The sequence below is a fragment of the Rhinoraja longicauda genome, chromosome 25 (assembly GCF_053455715.1).
Source record: "Rhinoraja longicauda isolate Sanriku21f chromosome 25, sRhiLon1.1, whole genome shotgun sequence".
Lineage (NCBI taxonomy): Eukaryota > Metazoa > Chordata > Chondrichthyes > Rajiformes > Arhynchobatidae > Rhinoraja > Rhinoraja longicauda.
Genome location: NC_135977.1, coordinates 23,153,667 through 23,174,779, shown reverse-complemented (window position 1 = coordinate 23,174,779; position 21,113 = coordinate 23,153,667). Strand labels below are relative to the sequence as shown.

The following is a 21,113-nucleotide window of genomic DNA, read 5'->3' as shown; positions in this document are numbered from 1 at the left end:
CCTTCTTCAGATTCGACTGAAGAGAGGTCTTAACTCGAAACGTCACCCATTCCTTTTCTCTAGAGATGCTGCCTGTCCCGCTGTTACTCCAGCATTTGTGTCTATCCTCAGCAAGTATTTCTCCTCTTATTTTACGGTAGAGAAAGACATGAAGACTGGGGAATTGGGACACTTAAAGGAAATGTCTTGATGACAGTCTGAATTATGGTTGAGGAGGTGCTGAAGGGTCTAAGATATATGGAGGTAGATAAATCTCCCAGGCCTCATCAGATATTTCTGAAGACACTGTGGGAAGCTAAAGAAACCCCATTCTCCTGCCTTCTCCCCGTAACCTTTGATGCCCTTACTAATAAAGAGCCTGTTGATCTCTGTTTTAAAAATACCAAATGACTTGGTCTCCACAGCCATCTGTGGCAATGAATTCCACAGATTCACCACTCTCTGACGAAAAAAAATCCTCGTCATCTCCATTCTAAAGGCACACCCTTTTATTCTGAGGCTGTGTCCTCTAGTCATTGACAAATTGTTTAAAATTGGTGATATCCCAGTTTATTCCAAGGGGCTGCACAACGGCGCAGTGGTAGATTTGCTGCCTCACAGTACCAGAGATCCGAGTTCGATCCCGACCTTGTGTGTTGTCTGCGTAAAGTTTGCACATTCTCCCCGTGCCAACGTGGGTTTCCTCTGGGTGCTCCAGTTTGCTCCCACATCCCAAAGACACGTGGCTTCTGTAAATTGCCCCTAGTGTGCAGGGAGGGGATGCGTAAGTGGGATAACAAAGAACTAGTGTACATGTGATCGATCGTCGGCATGGACTCGGTGGGCAGGAAGGGCCCGTTTCCACGCTGTATCTCTAAATCTACCAGAAGCAATGCTCTAAATTGCACAGTGTTACCAAGCATCTGGGTTGATCAGTTTGCACATGTTAAAGCGGACATGCAGAGCCCAACTGTTGATTCACAGTGTACTTGACATTGGATTTCTCTTCTTCAGTCTCGTAACTTGTGGCTGATTTGCGAGACTTCAAATGAGAATGAACGAGAGCTTCCTTGAAAGGAAATTTGAATGCTAAATTTGAAGAACAAAAAACGATTAGGTTGACCACAATTTTCAAGTATGTTCCAACCAATGTATGATAAAGGATATTAACTGTTGCGTTACATGACTCACAGCGTAGACAAGGTGATCATTTTGCAAACACTTGCTCTCTGTCCACCAAGGCCTGCTGGATCTCCCTGTTGTGAACCATTTCAAGTCCCCTTCCCATTCCCATACTGACCTTTCTGTCCTTCGCCTCCGCGGTTGCCAGAGTGAGGCCACACGCAAACTGGAGGAACGGCATCTCGTAGTCCGCTTGGGTAGCTTGTAACCCAGCGGTACGAACATTGATTTCTCCAATTTCAAGTAATGCCAATGTGCACCCATGTCTCCCACCATCTCCAGACACTCCCCAGTCACTCCTGTCCCCTACTCCGTACACTCATCTCCCATCCCCAAGTCTCCCATCTCCCTTCTAACCCCCCCCCCTTTTTCCCTTCTCTGATCCATTGCACCCATATCCCTCCCTCCAGCTTTACATTTCACTCTCCTCGCCTCTCCTCTCCTCTCCTCTCCTCTCCTTATCATATCATATCATATATATACAGCCGGAAACAGGCCTTTTCGGCCCACCAAGTCCGTGCCGCCCAGCGATCCCCGTACATTAACACTATCCTACACCCACTAGGGACAATTTTTTTAAACATTTACCCAGCCAATTAACCTACATACCTGTACGTCTTTGGAGTGTGGGAGGAAACCGAAGATCTCGGAGAAAACCCACGCAGGTCACGGGGAGAACGTACAAACTCCTTACAGTGCAGCACCCGTAGTCAGGATCGAACCTGAGTCTCCGGCGCTGCATTCGCTGTAAAGCAACTCTACCGCTGCGCTACCGTGCCGCCATCCTTATCTGACACCCTTTTGTCTCCTTTTCACCTCTATCCCTTGACACCCATTCCACCGGTCTCCCAATCAAACCCCCCTGAACTGTATCGACCTACCCCTTGTCAGGCTTTGTCGCGCCCCATCCCTCTTAACAGCTTTCCCCCACCTAGTACAATCAGTCTGAAGAAGAGTCCCAACCCCAAACGTTCCCTATCCATTCCCTCCACAGCTGCTGCCAAACCCACTGAGTTAATCCCGCTCTTTGAGTTATGCTCTGACTTACAGTCTGTGTGGCACTTTAACTTTGTCAACACAACTGTGACTGCAGTAATATTGGCATGCAAGGAACAGAGGAGAAAAACTACCGTAGGAAAAATAACTGCAGATACTGGTTTAAATCGAAGGTAGACACAAAATGCTGGAGTAACTCAGCGGGTCAGGTAGCATCTCTGGAGAGAAGGAATGGGAGAGAAAAACTACTGCCTTAGTCGTCACAAGCTTCACTGGTCGTCTATATTTACCCTTCATATTGCTTTCGATCGGTCAACTTCGAAATGATGCAGACTGAATAACTTAACCTGTTTAAAAATAGATGTTGTAATAGCAATATAAAAACAGTGTCCATTCAAATGATGTGCAAGGAGAGGAGGGAGGGGGGAGAGAGGAGAAAGGGGAAAGGTGAATGAGGAGGAAGGATGTGTGGACACACACACACATATACAGGACAGCTGCATTGGATTGCTTTGGTTACAGGACTCCTCGGCTAGTTATAGAGGAAGTGCTGTACTTCTATTGAAAGGGGGAATTTTACATCTGTGACCTACCATTTCCTCTAAGTTTACTAGAAACCCTTCGTTTATATAAAGTAAAGAGATCTTAAAGCGCAAGTATTGAAATAAAGTGTAATTTATGTAGTTAGGTTCAGGCAACTGAACCATCCTATTACCAACTAGAGAGTGATCCTGACCTACCAACTATCTCATTGGAGACCCTCAAACTATCTTTAATCGGACTTAACTAGACTTTATCTTGCACTGAACGTTATTCCACCGCCTGCCACCCCGCCCAGCCCGACTGTCCAGGCCGTAGTCGCGGCCTCCGCCCCGTATGCTGAGGTCCTGGCTGAGTTTCTGGAGCTGCTCATTCAGCGTTTTGACGCCCCATCTGCAAAGCACGGCGTTGTCCATTATATTTCCACCGAGGGGCTCCCCGTTTTCGCTCGGGCCCGGAGATTGCCGCCGGACAAACTAATGGTTGCGCGTAAAGAATTCCAGAAGATGGAACAAATGGGCATTGCCGTCGTTCCGACAGCCCGTGGGCCTCTCCATTGCATATGGTCTCCAAAGCATCTGGGGGATGGAGACCATGTGGAGATTACCGGCGTCTTAACGCCGTCACCACTGCAGACCGCTACCCCATACCGCACATCCAGGACTTCTCGTCTAGTCTGGAAGGTGCTACGGTGTTTTCCAAAATTGATTTGGTGCGGGGACCACCAGATTCCTGTGCATCCGGAAGACGTACCAAAGGCTGCCACGATCACTCCGTTCGGGTTGTTCGAATGGTTGCGTATGCGTTTCGGTTTGAAAAACGCGGCGCAGGCGTTCCAGAGGCTTATGGACCATGTCGGTCGGGAATTGTCTTTTGTTTTTATTTGGATGATATCCTGGTCCCAAGTCGCTTGGAGCAAGAACATCTGGTCCATTTACGGACCGTGTTCCAGCGGCTTCAAGACCACGGGCTAATCATTCACCCCTCAAAGTGTCAATTTGGTCTCTCCTCTATTGATTTCCTAGGTCACCGGATCACCTCGGCCGGTGCCACTCCTTTGCCGGAAAAAGTGGAGGCAGTTCGTGCCTTTCCGCGGCCCACCACGGTAAAGGGGTTGCAGGAGTTTGTAGGGATGGTGAATTTCTACCACAGGTTCGTGCCGGCAGCACGGATCATGCATCCGCTCTTCCAGTGTCTTGCGGGCAAACCTGTCGAGTTGGAGTGGTCCTGCGGCCGAGACGCCTTTGAGGCAGCTAAAATGGCTCTGGCTGATGCCACCATGCTCGTCCACACGAGCACCTCCGCCCCCACGGCCCTGACGATCGATGCGTCAGACGTGGCGGTGGGAGGGGTCTTGGAACAGCATGTTGATGGCAGTTGGCAGCCCTTGGCGTTTTTCAGCCGACAGCTTAACCAGGCTGAGCTGAAATATAGCGCCTTTGACCGGGAGCTTCTGGCTCTCTATTTAGCTGTCCGCCACTTTAGGTATTTTCTAGAAGGCAGCCCGTTCATGGCCTTTACTGATCATAAACCGCTGACTTTTGCTTTTTCAAAAGTGTCGGACCCATGGTCGGCCCGCCAGCAGCGGCAGCTGACTTCCATCTCAGAGTTTACCACGGATGTTCGCCACGTCGCGGGTAAGCTTAATGCCGTTGCTGATGCCCTGTCCAGGCCAGCCGTTTCCCCAATTTCAGCGGTGGAATGTGAGGTAGATTTCCAGGAGCTTGCGGAGGCACAGCGCCTGGCAGACACTGCCTCAGCATACCAGTCCACCACTTCGGAGTTGAAGTTGGCCCAAGTGGCTTGTGGACCTGCGGGTACAAAAGTCTGGTGTGATGTTTCCCTTCCCCGCCCCAGGCCGGTGGTGCCGGCCGCCCTTCAGCGCCGGGTGTTTGATGCCATTCATGGGCTGGCACACCCGTCCATTCGCTCCACCTCCGCCTTAGTAGCTGCTAGATTTGTGTGGCATGGCCTGCGGAAGCAAGTAGCCACTTGGGCCCGATCCTGTGTTCCCTGCCAGACCTCTAAAGTTCACCGGCACATCCAACCTCCTGCGTAGGAGTTTGTGGTTCCTGAGGTCCGTTTTTTCCACATTCATGTTGATTTAGTTGGGCCTTTACCTTCCTCTAGGGGCTACACTCGCCTACTCACGGTGGTTAACAGATATACCTGTTGGCCGGAGGCCTTCCCGTTGTCCGACATCTCCGTCGCCTCTTCTGCCCGGGCCCTGGCCCTCCATTGGGTGGCCCGTTTCGGTGTTTCGTCCGTCATCACCACCGACCGGGGGTCCCAGTTCACCTCTGCCCTTTGGGATATGCTAGCGGTGATGTACGGTTCCAGGTTGCAGCAGACCACGGCGTATCACCCACAGGCTAATGGGCTCGTGGAGAGATTTCACCGACAACTTAAGTCTGCCCTCAGTGCGCGGCTGGACGGCCCTGACTGGGTAGACCAGCTCCCCTGGGTCCTTTTGGGCATCCGTACTGCTCCTAAGCAGGATCTCGGAACATCGTCTGTGGAACTGGTATATGGCTCGCCACTCAGAGTGCCCGGGGATTTCCTTCTGGAGTCCTCTGGACAGCAGCCCTCGGTTCCGTCGATTTTAGCATCACTCTGGGCGCGAGTGGGTTCCCTAGCTCTGGTTCCTACTTCACGTCACGGGTGTTCCATGGTGCATGAACCGCCAGCCTTGAAGGACTGTGAATTTGTGTTTCTGCATAGGGATGCCCATCGTTCCCCGTTGCAGAGGGTCTATGAAGGACCGTTCCGCGTGTTGCGAAAAGGAACGGTCACTTTCACCTTAGATGTTGGGGGCAGGAGAGAGCTCGTCTCTGTGTCCAGGCTCAAACCTCCCCACTTGGATCAGGACCATCCTGTCCTGGTCGGTCAACCCCCTCGACGGGGCCGTCCTCCTGCAATTCCCTCCGACCCGGGACCTCCTGCTCCTGTGGTTCCTGTAGCCCCTCTCCTTATTCGTTCTGGTCACGAAATCCGGCTCCCTGCTAGATTCCGTACCTCGGGTTCTGGGGGAGGTCATGTAGCGACCATAGGGATTGGTCCTGAGAGTCGAACCCTCGGATTGGCCAGCAAGGTCACGTGGTGGTTTTGGCGCCCAAAACCAGTCAGTGGGAAGAGGACTTCGATGTGAATAGTTTGAGTTTAATGGTCATCTGCGATCTCGGTTGTTATCTTTGTAACTGAATATTGCTACCGCAATAAACTTCTTTAACAAAGTACAAGCCTTCAGACTCGCCATAATATGAACTTTAGCAAGGGGCATTTGATTAGTTTCCACAAAAGACACACAACTCAACAGGTCTGGCAGCTGGAGAATATGGATAGGTGACATTTTGGGTTGGGACCCCTCTTCAGACTGATTGTGGGGGGGGGAGGGGTGATAGGGGAGATGAACGCTGGGGGAGAGGAGGTGCCACAGGCAAGGGGGGACTTTTGTGGGCAGATAGTTGGACAAAGGCCAGAGATGGAAAAAAACGAAGGTGTGAGAAAAAAGGATTGAAGAGTTTTGAATTGTGAAGCCAGAGGTGGTAATATAGGTGGAGGAGGGGCGGAGGGAACGATGTGAGACCAGTTGGGGCATAGGGAGGGGAAGGGTAAAGAGATGTGGGGAAGAAATGGTCCCGACCCAAAACGTCACTGATCCATGTTCTCCCAAGATGCTGCCTGACCTGCTGAGTTATTCCCAGCACTTTACTTGGTTTTTTTGTAAAACAGCTCTTGCTGTCGGTATAGTTTTCAAGGTCTGTGCATATTTCCTGGAATGGGGAAGTGGTTCAGAGTAACCGGTGAGGCTGCTGAACTGAATGGTTTAAAGATATCAGAGTAAATATTTCTCTGTCCAGGTGTGGAAGGGAGATGTAGAGTTTGTAGGAAAGAACTGCAGATGTTGGTTTACACCAAAGATAGACAGAAATTGCAGGAGTACTTCAGCAGGTCAGGCAGCATCTCTGGAGAAGAGTCTGAAGAAGGGTCTTGACCGGAAATGTCATCTACTCCTTTTCTCCAGAGATGCTGCCTGACCCACTGAGTTACTCCAGCATTTTGTGCCTATCTTTGGAGATGTCGAGTGAATGGACATCCATGGTGAAGATGAGGCAGTCGGGATCAGGGAAAGTGTAAAGGAAATGTGTGGGGCAAAGAGGGTGGTGGGTGCCTGGAATGTGCTGCCATGGGTGATGGTGGAGGCAGATATATTAGTGATGTTTAAGAGGCTTGTAGATAAGCACATGGATATGCAGGGAATGGTGGGATATGGATCATGTGTAGGTAGATCAGATTAGTTTAACCTGGCATCATGTTCGGCACAAACATTGTAAGCCAAAGGACCTGTTCCCTTGCTGAGAACTTGCTTTGTTCTATGTTTCATGTTTTATCTGGAGGCATTGGGACAGATGTCACATGGAAGGCAATGACTGCATGTGAGGAGAGGAGATATTTCATACACAATTGGTAGAATTCCATTTATAAATTTAGCTTGGAATAATTATTTTCTATTGCCTTTTATTTTTCAGATAAAAGATAGAGAGATACAATGTGGAAACAGTCCCTTCTGCCCATCGAGTTCACATCGACCAGCAATCACCCCATACACTAACATTATCCTACACACTAGGGACAATTTACCATTTTACAGAAGCCAATTAACCTATAAACCTGTATGTCTTTGGAATGTGGGAGGAGACCGGAGCGCCCAGAGAAAATCCATGTGGTCATGGGGAGAACGTACAATCTCCGTACAGACAGCAACTGTAGTCAGGATCGAAACCGGGTCTCTGGCGCTTTAAGGCAGCAACTCTACCGCTGTGCCACTGTGTCACCCTAAGAGGAAGTGTGAGCACAAAACATAGCGCTGGAAAAGGTGGAAGCAAGGAATTGTAGATACTGGTTTACAAAACAAGGCAAAGATACACCAACACTTTGTGTCTTTTTTTAACAGTGCTGGAGAAATCCAGCGGTTCAGGCAGCATCTGGGGAAGGAAATTAATAAACAATATTTCGCATCTGTGTCTCCAAGTGGAAGATGTGAAGTCAGAGGGTGCAAGGATTTGGGATAGTTCCTTATTTGGAAATTGGTTTGTGATTATGATATGTTTCGATTAGTTCCTTATTCAGTTCAGAAAGGAAATGCCACCTCCTCATTCCTTTCCTTCCACATCCTCTTTCACATCCAGATTTTCCATTTCTGTTTAAAAATATTTTCTGTCTCGTCACACTTTTTCCAAATTTATAAACTCTACTTTCTACATCGTAAACGGTCCAGAATTTCCATTGAAGCATGACATCAACGTCATGTGTCATGGTTCTTCTTAAATTAGTCTTTGGAGATCAGTATCACTCGACATGGAACATCTATGTGGAGTTTGCATGTTCTGTATGAGTTTCCTCTGGGTGCTCCAGTTTCCTCCCACATCCCAAAGATGTGCAGGTTTGTAGATTAATTAGCCCTAGGAAGTGGATGCCAAAGTGGGATAACATGGAACTACTGTGAACGGGTGATCGATGGTTGGGTGGATTCAGTGGGTCAAAGGGTTTGTTTCCATTCTGTATCTTTAAACTAAAAGATCAAGTAATCACAAACATTATTTTTGCAGTGTTTGACTTCCATGTAAATCAAACCTTGTGGATGCTGATATTGAGTATAAATTACTAGATTATTAATACAGAAACTTGGAAAGATGTAAGCTCGAGAGGCTAAAGTTCAAACTCCAACCTGACAAGGGTATTTTAAATTTAGCTCTGTAAACAGATGGAGTTTAAAAATAATAGCCATCCCAAAGATGTGTGGGTCTGCAGGATAATTGGTGTCTATAAATTGTCCAAAGTGTGTAGGGAGTGGATGAGAAACGGGACAACATTGAACTGGTATGAACGGGCGATCAATGGTCGGTGTGGACTCGGTGGGCTGAAGGGCCTGTTTCCATGGTATATCTATCAATCAATCAACTAATCTCAATATTGAGCACAATGCAACTCTTCTATTTCTCTAGCATATCTGCTCCACTTGCCTCGTCTGGTGTCTATCTGACTTCGGGTGCACAACGTTACCATTTAATGTTAGGTGTGTAGGCAAGCCAATGAATTAATCTACATAGGGCATACGTTTAAGGTGAGGAATGGAAAGATTTCATGGGAACGTGGGGAGCAACATTTTTTACACAAATGTTGGTAAGTACATGGAACAAGCTGCCAAAGGAGATAGTTGAGGCGGGTACTATCACAACGTTTAAAAAAACATTTAGACAGGTACATGGATAGGAGAGGTTTAGAGGGAAGTGGGCCAAACGCAGGTAGGTGGGATTAGTGTAGATGGGGCATGTTAGTTGGCATGGGCAAGTTGGGTTGAAGGGCCTGTTTTCACACTGTATGAATATGACTCTCGTAAGTCTGTGAAATTATTGCTTTTCAGTCCTATGGCAGGGAAACTAAGCACTGCTATCTAAAAGGACACTATCATACTGAGTAGTTTTGAAAGGAAAGGTTTAAGGTTTAGAGTATAGGTTTTTGGCCATTCCTCAGCTACACTTGTCCTTTGCAATAAGCCATCCCTGACACTGAACTCTGAGCCTTGACCCCTAAACCTGAGCTTTAACCCTGATTATTAACCCTGTCCTTTTAGCAGTAAGCACACATCAGACAGTGAAATGCTCCACATCCTAGGTAGATGGCAGTGTTGTAACCCAAGTGGAACATTGACAGGAGATGTTGGTGAGGCAGTGTTTGGACAATTGTGTTCAGTTTTGGTCACTCTGCTGTAGGAAGGATGTCGTTAAGCTGGAAAGTGTGCAGAGAAGATTTACAAGGATGTTGGGGGCTGAGCTATAGGGAGACGTGATCAGTCTGAAGAAGGGTCTCGACCCGAAACGTCACGAATTCCTTCTCTCCTGAGATGCTGCCTGACCTGCTGAGTTACTCCAGCATTTTGTGATACCTCCAATTTGTACCAGCATCTGCAGTTATTTTCCTGAGCTATAGGAAGAGGTTGGGTAGGCTAGGACTTTAGTCTTTGAAGCACAGGAGGCTGAGGGCTGATCTTCTTGACTCCTACCACTCCCAGCCAAGGCGATTTAACATATTGGAGACGCTTGACTGTCTTAAGTGGTCGTCACAAACAAACCGTGCTGCACGCCTCTGAACCTTGTCATGGGTGTCAACGTTATGTTTCTGGTGAGGGTCCTATATGGTCTGGCAATATACCAACAGTGGGCGGACAAGTGATTTGTACGCTACCTCCTTTGTTGGTTTGTCACAACCGGATACATTTCTCCAGAGAAGGCCCAAAGTTCTGTTTGCTTTTGTGGCAATCTGGTTTATGTGACATTTAAAGGACATTTGGGCATGGACATGGATAGGAAAGATTTAGAGGGATCTGGGCCAAACACGGGCAGGTGGGACCACTGTAGATGGGGGCATCTGGGTCAACATGGGCAAGTTGGGCTAAAGGGCACTGGTTACTTAGAGGATGAGACTAGGGTACAAATGATAAGAATATGAATAGAATGGCACAGTGGCGCAGTGATAGAGTTGCTGCCTCACAGCGCCAGAGACCCAGGATTGATCCTGACCTCGGGTGCTGTCTGTGTACAATCTCTCCGTGACTGCATGGGTTTTCTCCTGGGTGCTCCCAGTTTCCTCCCACATCCCAAAGACATGCAGGTTAGTTGGTTAATATCCCTCTGTATGACTATGACTCTCGTAAGTCTGTGAAATTATTGCTTTTCAATCCTATGGCAGGGAAACTAATCATTGCTATCTAAAAGGACACTATCATACCGAGGAGTTTTGAAAGGAAAAGGTTAAGAGGAAGACCCCTAAACCTGAGCTTTAACCCTGATTATTAAGCCTGTCCTTTTAGCAGTAAGCACACATCAGACAGTGAAATGCTCCACATCCTAGGTAGATGGCAGTATTGTAACCCAAGTGGAACATTGACAGGAGATGTTGGTGAGGCAGTGTTTGGACAATTGTGTTCAGTTTTGGTCACCCTGCTGTAGGAAGGATGTCGTTAAGCTGGAAAGTGTGCAGAGAAGATTTACAAGGATGTTGCCAAGAATTGGGGGACTGAGCTATAGGGAGATGTGATCAGTCTGAAGAAGGGTCTCGACCTGAAACGTCACCCATTCCTTCTCTCCTGAGATGCTGCCTGACCTGCTGAGTTACTCCAGCATTTTGTGATACCTTCGATTTGTACCAGCATCTGCAGTTATTTTCCTGAGCTGTAGGGAGAGGTTGGGCAGGCTTTAGTCTTTGAAGCACAGGAGGCTGAGTGTTGTACTTCGTGGTCCGGTACCTGTTGTACCTTTGTTGAGACTCTGGACGGACCACAAGTACATGCGTGTAAAAGGTTACAATGCTGGAGCTTAACTCCAGGCTGTTTATTCTGTGGCCACCTGGAACCAGAGTGATCACCTAATCACATCATTACCTTATATGCACATTACTACACAGGCAAACAAAGCAGTCCTTGTGCTACAACAAAGTAGTCCCTATAATATCACAACACTGAGGGTTGTTCTTATTGAGGTGCATAAAATTCTAAGGCAAATAGATACGGTAAATGCACAGTCTTCTACCCAGAGTAGTGAAATCAAGAACCAAGGGGCATAGGTTTAAGATGAGAGGGGAAAGAGTTAATAGGAACCTGAATGGCATTTGTTTTGCGCAGTGATGGGCATTTGGAATGAGCTGTCAGAGGACATAGTTGAGGCAGGTACCATATAACAACATTTCTGTTTCTGCTTTCTACTGCACAACCGCCAACAGCTGGGCTATCTCGTGCAGGTTTCGCTCGCATGGGTACCGGTTGCAAAAAGGTTATTTAGATTTTTATGTGGGCAAGTTTGGTGAGATCCATATCCATGTCCAAGTTGTCGAGCTGTGACTTGAAGAGTGACAAGGTTGGTGCACATCTGGTGGTGTCGGGAAAAATGTTCACTCCATGAATATAGTGACTGTAGGGAGCTATTTTTGTTTGCTCTAATTCTAGTATAAATAAAGTGACCTGAGGACTGGTTTGTAAATTTCTGGGTATTGGATTGAATAAAGTGAGATATGTTACTGGAGATGATGCCATGAGTCTCTTTGTAGACAGTACATAAGTGGGCTTTGGTGCGTCTTGACTCCTGCCACCCCCAGCCAAAGCGATTTAACATTAGAAGGATGAGGGGGGATCTTATTGAAACATATAAGATAATTAGGGGATTGGACACATTAGAGGCAGATAACATGTTCCCAATGTTGGGGGAGTCCAGAACAAGGGGCCACAGTTTGAGAATAAGGGGTAGGCCATTTAGAACGGAGATGAGGAAGAACTTTTTCAGTCAGAGGGTGGTGAAGGTGTGGAATTCTCTGCCTCAGAAGGCAGTGGAGGCCAGTTCGTTGGATGCTTTCAAGAGAGAGCTGGATAGAGCTCTTAAGGATAGCGGAGTGAGGGGGTATGGGGAGAAGGCAGGAACGGGGTACTGATTGAGAGTGATCAGCCATGATCGCATTGAATGGCGGTGCTGGCTCGAAGGGCTGAATGGCCTACTCCTGCACCTATTGTCTATTGTCTATTGTCTATATCGGAGACACTTGACTGTCTTGAGTAGTCATAAACAAACCGTGCTGCAGGCCTCTGAACCTTGTCAAGGGTGTCAATGTTATGTTTCTGGTGAGGGTTCTATATTGTCTGGCAATATTCCAACAATGGGCGGACAAGTGTTTTGTTGGTTTGTGACAACCGGATAAATTTCTCCAGAGAAGGCCCAAAGTTCTGTTTGCTTTTGTGGCAATCTGGTTTATGTGACATGTAAAGGACATTTGGACATGTACATGGATAGGAAAGATTTAGAGGGATCTGGGCCAAACACGGGCAGGTGGGACCACAGTAGGTGGGGCATCTGGGTCAACATGGGCAAGTTGGGCTAAAGGGCCCTGGTTACTTAGAGAATGAGACTAGAGGACAAATGATAAGAATTTGAATAGAATGGCACAGTAGTGCAGTGGTAGAGTTGCTGCCTCACAGCGCCAGAGACCCAGGTTTGATCCTGACCTTCGGTGCTGTCTGTGTACAATCTCTCCGTGACCGCGTGGGTTTTCTCCTGGGTGCTTCCAGTTTCCTCCCACATCCCAAAGACATGCAGGTTAGTTGGTTAATATCCCTCTGCAAATGGCCCCCAGTGTGAAAGAAGTGGAATAACATAGAACAAGTATGAACGGGTGATCGAGGCTTGGCGTGGGCCGAAGGTCCTGTTTTCATGCTGCATCTGGAAACAATTAATATTTTGTCTGTTTTCAAGGTAGGAGATACTAAAACTATTCCAGCTACAGTATGAAGTCTTGGGACAAAAAGGGAAGGAGGAACCTAAACCAATAATTAACTTTGCAGAAAAAGTAGGAGATAAATAAATGGGATAAAAAGGCGATAAAATTTGTCTTTCTTTGAAAATATTCCAATAGAAATTCAGCTTTGTTTCCAGCTAGAAAGCAATTGAAAATGAAGTAAACAAAACATGAGTGGTTAGACAGCTGGAACCAAATCTCAAAGAAATAGCTGGCGTTGGATAGGGAATAATACGTTGATTTATTCTGACCCAACTCGTAAGCTGCAAAATAAAGGATGAAGTGATGGTATAAACCTACTGAATGCATAATATTTGGCAGAGTGTTACAAACTCAGTAAATATGACTCGCCTCGCATTCATCTATCACATTCTCTCAGAGATGAATGTCAGAGAAGCAGGCATCCTGTGCATGGTAACAATGCAGCCATTTCAGTCACAGAGACATGCAGTGTGGAAACAGGCCCTTCGCCCCAACTTGCCCACACCGACCAACATGTCCCATCTACACTGGTCCCACCTGCCCGCATTTGGCCCTTATCCCTCCAAACCTGTCCTATCCATGTACCTGTCTAAATGTTTCTCATACATTGCAATAGTCCCTGCCTCAACTACCTCCACTGGGGCGGGAGCTGCTTTAGGTCCTCATTGTCCACCCTGGGTAGTTCTACAGAACTGGCAAAACTTTCGGCAAAGCGTCAACTACGGTACTCTGAAGCACCAATTGCCACTTTTGATTGTTGTAGTTGACATATGAAAGAAGAGAGAAGAACTACCTCCACTGGCAGCTCGTTCCATACACGCTTTGTGTGGAAAAGTTACCCCTAAGATTAATATTAAATCTTTCCCCCTTCACGTTAAACCTATGTCCTCTGGTTCTTGATTCCTCAATTTGATGGATTACTTCTCGCAAAGCATTTCTGTCCAAGCAACACATTCCCACAATCCAGATAACTGAGGGAGCTGGTAGGCTTGTCGTCGATGTCATCACAAACCATGTGGTTGACTTACCAGGGCAGTGCAGCTGGTAGAGCTGTTGCCTCAGTGCCAGAAATCCGGGTTCGATCCTGACCTCGGGTGCTGTCTGTGTGGAGTTTGCATGTTCTCCCTGTGATCATGTGGGTTTCCGCCGGGTGCTCCAGTTTCCTCCCACATACAAAACAATCTGTGGGTTTGTAGGTTAATTGGCCCTCTGTAAATTGCCCCTCGTGTGTGGGGAGTGGATGAGAAAGTGGGACAACGTAGTAACTAGTGTGAATGGGTGATGGTCGGCGTGGACACGGTGAGGCAAAGGGCCTGTTTCCAGGCTGTGTCTTTCAATCAATGTGACGGCAGACAGCTCAAAATCAAAGTTAATCTGCACTGGAGAAAGGTACAAAGGTGTTGGAAGGAACTGCAGATGCTGGTTTACATCGAAGATATACACAAACTGCTGGAGTAACTCAGTGTGAGAGAAGTATCTCTGGAGAGAAGGAATGGGTAACGTTTCGCATAGAGACCCTTCTTCAAACTGAGAGTCATGGGAGAGGGAGACATAGAGATATGGAAGCGTAAGGTGTGAAAATGAGATCAAAGTGGAAGCTTATTCCAAAGTGGAAGATGTTGAATGGAGCATTATTTCTAGTCCTCCCCTGCCCAGTCACAGTGGTACAGAGTCTGGAAGTCCCACACACAATAACTGGTTTTGATGGGCAAGAAGTATCAGTGGTTGTTAGAATGTTTAATAGAGCATTCTTGCACAAGTTTTAATAGAAATAAAATGAAGGCACAAGGAACTGTATATGCTGATTTACAATAAAAGACACAAAGTGCTGAAGTAACTCAATGGGTCAGGCACCATCTCTGGAGAACATGGATAGGCAAAGTTTTGAAACATTGCTTATCCATGTTCTCCAGAGATGCTGCCTAACCTGTTGAGTTACTCCAGCACTTTGTGTCTTTTTTTAATAGAACCGGTTCCCTGCCAACTTCCAAACCAAGTGTCTCCTGCCGTTAAACTGGCAGACTGTGTGAAGAGACAATGACTGTGGGGTTACATGGAAACAGGGTTTTTTCTCGACTAGTTCTCATTGGAGTTTAATAATATTCATGGGACCTTGTTCACATATATGCTGTTTAGGTTTAAGTTTAAGCTTATTATTGTCACATGTACAGTGAGAAGCTTTGTTTTGCATGCTATCCAAACAGATCAGATAGACCAGACATAGACACAATCAGCTCAACCTCAAGTACAACAGGTAGAGCAAAGGGGAAGATACAGAGTGCTGAATATAGTTCTCAGCATTGTAGCGCATCAGTTTAGTTTAGTTTAGAGATACAGCGTGGAAACAGGACCTTCAGACCACCGAGACCATGTTGACCAGCAATCCCCACACACTAGCCCCATCCTGCACGCTAGAGTCAATTTACAATTTATACCAAGCCAATTAACCTGCACGTCTTTGGAGTGTGGGAGGAAACCAGAGCACCCGGGCAAAACCCACATGGTCATGGGGAGAACGTGCAAACTCCATACTGACAGCACCCACAGTCAGGATTGAACCCAGGTCTCTGGTGCTCTAAGGCAGCAAAGCTACCGTTTCCTTAGACAAAGTCCAATATCCTCAATGGAGTGGAGGTGAATCGGACAGTACCCTAGGTTATAGAAGGACTGGTCAGATGCCTGAAAACTGAGCGGAAGAAGCTGTTTGTGCGTCTAGTGGTGCATGCTTTCAAACTTCTGTGTCTTCTGCTGGACGGGGGCAGGGAGACGAAGGATTGATTGGGTCATAGGTCAGGTGTTCATAACCCAGGGAGAGCCTGTACCTGGAATATAATGCTGGTGTTAGTGGTGGAAGAGAGTCACTGACTGCAGTCAAGAAGTGTCCACATGAGCACTTGAATGGAAAAGACATAGAAGGCCATGGGCAATGGTGAAAGATGGAGTTAATATAGATAGCAGTCTACTGGTCAGTGTGGGCTGTATGGTCTGTTCCCACGTTGTATGACTCTGACTTGTGACACAACAAAGACAACCAATTCCAATCAAAAGAAAGATAGTCTTTGGCTAACTTCACAGAATCCTGTCCAAAGGTTATCATCGTGTCATCAATGTGAAAGAGGTGCCTTAAGAGTTCTCGACAGGTGCCAGGGCATTGATGACTCACTGGCGGAGAAAATCTTCTCTCTGTCTCAACCATTCTCCCAATCCCAACCTTTGCTCCAGATCTTCCAACCATTGATTCCGTAGACTTCCAATGAGTCTATTTGTATCGCATCCCTTCCCTGGGCTTTGATCCTCCCACTCCCAGATCCTGGATTGGATTCTCATCCTGCATATACAACATGTTTTTGATGACTCCAACATGAAGCCACCACCATCGCTGTTCCCCCCATTTCAATATACGATGTTCCCGCCATAAACCTCACTCTTCCATCTCCACCAACTCCCATCACTCCGTCCTGAACATCAAGGCTTAATGTACCTGCCCCTTTTACCTACCCCATCATCCAAAATGGGTTTATAAAACTACAATACAAATGCAAAGCAACAAATCCTGAGCAAAACACATAGTGCTGGGAGAACTCAGCAGGTCAGGAAACTTCTGGGAATATAATGGAGGGGCAACATTTCAGGAGAGGACACTGATTGCGATACGGGTCCCAGCCCGAAACGTTATCTGCCAATTCCCTCTGCAGATGCTGCCTGACCCGCTAAGTTCTTCCAGTAGGTGTTTTGCTCAAGATTGCAGTATCTGCAGTCTTTTTTGTCTCCAATTGACAATTCATTTTCAAAGAAGATAGAGACACAAAATGTGGGAGTAACACAGCGGGTCGGGCAGCATCTCTGGAGAAAAGGAATAGGTGACGTTTCAGGTTAAGACCTGATCTCGATCCGAAATGTAATCTGAAGAAGGGTCTCCACCCAAAACAGAGTCTGAAGAAGAGTCTTGACCCGAAACATCACCTATTCCATTTCTGCAGAGATGCTCTCTGACCCCCTGAGTTACTCCAGCATTCTGTGTCTATCTTCGGTGTAAGCCAACATCTGCAGTTCCTTCCTGCACACTATTAATTTTCAAACACTGTTCCCATCAACATTTTACATTACTCGCATCCAGTTATCTCTGAAAAAGACACAAAGTGCTGGAGTAACTCAGCAGGTCAGGCAGCATCTCTGGAGAACGTAGAAAACCACATTCTCGACAATGCCTGACCCATTGAGTTAATCCAGTACTTTGTGTCTTTTTTTGTAAACAAGCATTTGCAGTTTATTTGTTTCTACAATTATCTCCAATTCTAGACAGTTTTGGAACACAACTCACCCCTGTGAGAACAGAGGGCAATCTGTCCCTATTTGTTGGCAGTCTGCAGCTTCCTGGTAAATTTGGTCAATTTTCCATGGATTCCATTTCCTTTTAAAACAAAAACCAATGACAATGTAACTAATGTAAACGCCACCTATCAATGGTTTCTTTATTACCTCGTGCATCAAGGTATGGTGAAATAATTTTTTATATACAGTTCAGCAAGGCTATCACCATACAAAAGCTCAATCCCCCGGTTAATACAGACAGTACAGAGCAGTCCACTGAGTCCATATGTAAGAGGCCCCACTTTGGTGCCATGTTACAGTCCCAGGAACCGTGGTCCCTCTCCTCGGCCGGCCCTCGTTGCCCAGGGGCGCCTCCCGCAGCTGACCTTGAGGGTGGGGAAGGTATCCCCGCCCCCCCTTCTTACCGGGTCTTTTTGTCCAGCGTCTGTCACCGACGCCCTCCAACCCCCTCTCCGGTTCCCGGTCTTCAGGGGCCCGGCTTGCTGGCCGTCCCTCTCCGGGTGGGTTGCTGGTTCCGTGGTGGGCGTGTTGGGCCCGTTGCTGAGGGTCTCCACATGCCAGGAGACCTTGAGACCTACGATTCACCACCTTTTCTACCAGTCACTTCCAATGGAGTGCAGCTCTCATCACACCTAGTACACCTCATTACACAGCGGAGTAGGAAAATAAATGCAGATAGATGCTGGTTCAAATTGAAGATAGACACAAAATGCTGGAGTAACTCAACGGGTCAAGCAGCATCTCAGGACAGAAGGAATGGGCGACGTTTCGGGTCGAGAGCTTTCTTCTGAAGAAGGGTCTCGACCCAAAACGTCACCCATTCCTTCTCTCCTGAGATGCTGCTTGACCCGCTGAGTTACTCCAGCATTTTGTGTCTACCTTCATTACACAGAGGAAATCAACTCATCTTAGGTGGCACTGGTCCAGTTACCAGAGGCAATGTTACACATGACATGGGGAATCACAATCTCTAAACACAGTAAAAATCCTCCCTTTAAAAGACATTTGGACAGTTACATGGATAGCAAAGGTTTGGAAGGATATGGACCAAACACAGACAGTGTAGATGGGGCATCTTGGTCGCCACAGACAAGTTGGGCCAAAGGGCCTGTTTCTGTGCTGTATGACTCTGTGACTTTAAAGATTTTGAAGAAATCCTTTTGCATTGCCATACTTCAACAGTGAACTGCCGTTTATTTGAGCACGTCTTCATGCGGATTAGATTACCACAATAATAATTGTTTCTGTTCAACATTATTCCAGGGTTTGTACACTTATTCACTATGATTTATAATTACACATTCCCTAGCTAAAGTGAGTGGTTGAGCAGGCGAGGACTCTATTCCTTGGCGCGCAAGAGGATGAGGGGTGATCTTACAGAGGTACAAAATCATGAAAGGAATAGATTGGGTAGACAGACGCACAGAGTAGAGGAACCGAGAACCAGAGGACAGAGGTTTAAGGTGAGGGGGGAAAGATTAAATAGGAACCTGAGTGGTAACATTTTCACGCAAAGTGTGGTAGGTGTAGGCAACGATCTGCCGGAGGAGGTAGTTGAGCCAGGTACTATGGTGATATTTAAGAAAATGGATAGGACAGGTTTAGAGGGATATGGGCCAAATGCAGGCAGGTGGGACTAGTGTGGATGGGACATGTTGGCCGGTGTGGGCAGGTTGGGCGGAATGGCCTGTTTCCACTCTGTGAGACTCTATTCCGATCTCACACATTTCCTTCATCTCCCAGCATGAGACCGCGGGCTGGGTTTACTGTTCAGAATTCAATCCGCATCCAGTTCTACTTTGACATCCTTTGGATGCTTTTCCAAGCCAGTGGCTGATGTCGAGTGACTTAAACTGAGACAATGAAAAGGTTTCTTGAAAACATCTCTGAACGCTGAGCTGGAAAAGTAGTAAATGACCGGGTCCATCACACTGTTGAAGTAAGTGATGAACAAAGTATTGTGGAAGATATCCACGGCGACCATGTAGGACTTGCAGTCCGTGGCACTTCGTAGCTTGGTGATTAAGACGGCGACCACGGCGACGTTGGTCGGCAAGAAGCAGAGGACAAAGACAGTGGACACGGCGATCACAAGCTTCGCCGCTCGCTTGTAATTCGCCCTCATTTCAGCTTTCATCTGTTTCAACCTCCAGACGATGCTGGTGGTGGAGAAAAGAATCACCGAAAACGGTAAAAGAAACTTGAAGACAATAAATATGGTGTAAGTCCAGATAGTCGTAGGACCCAGGCTGTGATTTATCTTGAAGGGTTCACAGTTGGTCACGTTTTGGTGCTGAAAATCGTGCCGTTCCTTCAACAAGTGAGAACAAATCGCCGCCGCCGCAACCCACAGGACTCCCGCCAGCTTCGCCGCACCCTTGGCAGTGATCTTGTTGAGTCTGTGGAAAGGGTGGATCACCTTGAAATAGCGGTCGATGGCGATGACCATCAAGAAGATTATGCTGCAAATCCGGTTTAAGGAGATCATGAAGACTTTCAGGCGGCAGGGAACGTCGCCGAAGACCCAGTCCTTGCCGCGTACAAAGTAGACCGCTCGAAAGGGCAGGCAGCAGATTAGCAGAGTGTCCGCGATGGCCAGGTTCAGCGAATACACCGTGTTTGGTGTCCACGACTTCACGTGGAAAGAGAAGATCCACAGAGCGATTGAATTCCCAATGAATCCCAGGACGAAGGTTATCAGGATGACCGGGGGGTTATAGGACGATGCAATGTCCCCTGCAGAGCATTCCCGTGTCTCGTTGTCCATCCTAGAGAACGTCGCAGTCAACTAAGTCCGCGCTGTTCAACTGGGAGTGAGTAACAGCTGGACTATGATGCACTTTATATGGAGCCCTGCCCTGCCCTGCCCTGCCGCTTCAGCAGAGCTGACGGGTGGAGCTAAAGTAGAGGCAGAACAGTAGATTGTATCATGATTTATCTCATTTCAAGTTACCCTTGCACTCTCAGTCTGAAGAAGGGTCTCGACCCGAAACGTCACCCATTCCTTCTCTCCCGAGATGCTGCCTGACCTGCTGAGTTACTCCAGCATTTTGTGAATAAACCCTTGCACTCTCTCTCTCTCTCGCCCTATCCGTCCTGCTAGTGCCACTGTTTGTATCCTCACATATCCCCTCGCCACGGCCAACACTGCCTCGGGAAAGCAACCACTGTATGTTCAATATTGAACCCATTGGGTTACTCCGGCATTTTGTGTCTACCTTCACCATATTTATTGAAGATAGACACAGCGTGCTGGAGTAACTCAGCGGGTCAGGCAGCATTTCTGGAGAGAAGGAACAGGTGACGTTTCGGGTCAAGACCCGTCTACAGACTGAAGTCAGGGGAGAGGGTAACTATCAGAACAAATCAGAGATGATAATACACCCTCTTCCTCAACCAACAAAGGACCATTGTGGGCTCCGCCTTTCCTGGGTGATTGGAGACGGCTTTGATATGTTCTGAACCTTTTAATACCTCTCGTTTCCCTCTCCCCTGACTCAGTCTGAAGGGGTATCGACCGAAACGTCGCCTATTCCTTTTCTTGGCCGCTGAGTTGCTCCAGTATTTTGTGTCTATCTTCGGTGTAAACCAGCATCTGCAGTTCCTTGTATCATAAACATATTGGTGATATGACTCGAGCGGCTGAAATGCACAGCAAAATCACTCAATCTCTTCTGCACGCTAACTCAACATATATCGCTGTCGGAACAAAAAAACAAAGTGCTGGGGGAACTATTTTGTTTTTGAAGCTTATGGTTCAGAGT

General features: G+C 47.3%; 1 protein-coding gene across 1 annotated transcript; it reads right to left on the bottom strand.

The window, feature by feature from the left end:
* Positions 1 to 925: 925 nt before the first annotated feature.
* Positions 926 to 20,116, bottom strand: LOC144605791 (hydroxycarboxylic acid receptor 2-like). Its single transcript, XM_078421351.1, has 3 exons — positions 19,232 to 20,116; positions 11,012 to 11,024; positions 926 to 1,044 (listed from the first exon to the last, which is right to left on the bottom strand). The coding sequence occupies exons 1-3, from the start codon at positions 20,114 to 20,116 to the stop codon at positions 926 to 928; spliced, it is 1,017 nt and encodes a 338-aa protein (XP_078277477.1).
* Between the last annotated feature and the right edge of the window lie 997 nt (positions 20,117 to 21,113).

What these genes read in the sequence shown, in the direction of transcription:
- LOC144605791 (XM_078421351.1), bottom strand. Translation starts at nt 20,116, where the DNA reads ATGGACAACGAGACACGGGAATGCTCTGCAGGGGACATTGCATCGTCC.